General features: G+C 59.1%; 3 protein-coding genes across 3 annotated transcripts in view; 2 read left to right on the top strand and 1 right to left on the bottom strand.

Moving 5' to 3' along the window:
* The window catches only part of ACA1_387340 (uncharacterized protein), a gene marked incomplete at both ends in the record, with an annotated part of 790 nt that extends 466 nt beyond the window's left edge, over positions 1–324 (top strand). The window contains 2 exons of the mRNA XM_004333100.1: positions 44–166; positions 232–324. Coding sequence (XP_004333148.1) covers positions 44–166; positions 232–324 — 216 coding nt within the window. The remainder of the gene's footprint in view (positions 1–43; positions 167–231) is intronic.
* Positions 325–689: 365 nt separating this feature from the next.
* Positions 690–1,031, bottom strand: ACA1_387330 (uncharacterized protein; the record flags this gene model as incomplete). The annotated part of the gene is made up of 1 exon (XM_004333099.1): positions 690–1,031. The coding sequence occupies one exon, from the start codon at positions 1,029–1,031 to the stop codon at positions 690–692; it is 342 nt and encodes a 113-aa protein (XP_004333147.1).
* Positions 1,032–1,387: 356 nt separating this feature from the next.
* ACA1_387320 (Fbox domain containing protein) overlaps positions 1,388–1,665 on the top strand; it is a gene marked incomplete at both ends in the record, with an annotated part of 739 nt that continues 461 nt past the window's right edge. The window contains one exon of the mRNA XM_004333098.1: positions 1,388–1,553. Coding sequence (XP_004333146.1) covers positions 1,388–1,553 — 166 coding nt within the window. The remainder of the gene's footprint in view (positions 1,554–1,665) is intronic.

Raw genomic sequence — 1,665 nt, 5'->3', positions numbered from 1 at the left:
CGCTAAGCTGACAAGGTCGCTTTCTTCATATCATGCTCTTCAGATTCTGAACGTCAAGCGAGCGTATGGAATGAGCACCCAGGATTTCTACTTTCTGATGCAGCGTGCGGCGGAGGAGGCGAACCTGATGACTCTGGACGAGCACTTTGACAACTGGATACCAACGGTACCGCCCCGCTTCATAGGGGATAAAGAGGCCATGCAAGGCCTGGCTCTCACCCTTCTCCGCAGGACATTGTGCAGGATTTCGTACGCGAGTTCATGAAGGGCTTCCAGAACTTCATGACCCAGCTCGGCTTTGAGCCAGGGGTCGAGCTCAAGTAGATGCAAACCACGCCGTGGAGCGTCCTTGTTGTAGACTGTCGCTTTTGTATCATCAAAATCACCTCACAAGCAGTGTTCCATCACTTAGCGAGAATCACGCTGATTGCTGTGGTCCGGCACAACGAGCAGTTGAAAGCCAATCGAGGGATAGACCAAGGTGGTCACACACCGAAGATCAGATGCTGGCGAAGTGCTTAATGCTTGTGAAGAATGTCGGATACGGCCTTACTGCGGAGAAAGCACCGCTTCCCATCCGAACAGCCGAAGTTCAGCTGCGCCAGGCGGTGTTAGTACTGGGGTGGGCGACCACACGTCGACGTTATGTGATGCGACATCGCGGCGGAGCATTTCGAGCTTGCCCAGGCTCACCGCACTGTGGGGTTCAGCAAGGCCAGGCGTCGCTCCACCACTTTGACCACCTCGGCCTCGCGGGTCTCCTCGTTCGTCCGCGCCTGGGCCACGGCCAGCAGCAGCGCCCCATTCTCGCCCTGCAGGCGCTCCTCCTCGCGACGCAGCAGCACCGCATCGTCGTCGTGGTCGTGGTCGTTGTCGTCGTGCGTGATGGCCTGCGTGTCGACCGCACAGTCGTCGCGGTCGTGTCGCTGCAGGGCGGCGGGCGAGCTGATCTGCTGCTGCTGCTGGTGGAGCTCGCGCACGAGGGACTTGAGGCTCTCGCGCTGGACGATGGTGGCCTCGAGCATGTCCATGAGGTTGTCGTTCTCGCGCTTGACCTGCTCGAGGGCGAGCAAGTCCTGCTCCCGCAGCGCGGCGGCCTCCCTGAGCTGGTCCTGGGCCGCGCCCCTCAGCTCGCGCTCATGGTCCCACTCGCGCTCGACCCGTGCTAACTGCGTGCGGTGCTTTTCCCTCCCTTGTCTCTGTTCGTCTTCGCTTTCGCTTTCGCTTTCTTTTTCGTGTTCGTTCTCGTCGTCTTCGTCTTTGCTTTCGCTTTCGCTATCTTTTTCGTCTCAACGAGGCACTCGCACTCGCGGGGCACAGGCAGCTGTATGTCGACAAAAAACGAAGAACAGTTTTCCCGACTAAACACGAGAAGCTTGAGAAGGCGATGGACAAGGAGAGCGACGGCAGAGAAAAGTTGCCGGAGGAGATGTGGCAAGAGGTGCTCAGGTGGCTCCCGCTACCGGACCTCTACGCAGCCGCCCTGGCGTGCCGAAGCTGGGCGACTTTGTCCCTCTACGACGAGGCCTTCTGGCGACAGCTTGCTGAGCGCAGTACAACCCCCCCCCTCTCTTCTGTTCTTTTTCCCTCTTTTTATGTCATCTTTCGCCCGAGCTGAGGCTGAGCCCAGCCTCGGTTTTGCCAGAGTGCGGAGCGGACTTGGTG

Source organism: Acanthamoeba castellanii (assembly GCF_000313135.1).
Source record: "Acanthamoeba castellanii str. Neff unplaced genomic scaffold scf7180000084733, whole genome shotgun sequence".
Lineage (NCBI taxonomy): Eukaryota > Discosea > Longamoebia > Acanthamoebidae > Acanthamoeba > Acanthamoeba castellanii.
Note: the sequence above shows the minus strand (reverse complement) of the source record. Positions and strands in the feature narration are given on the sequence as shown.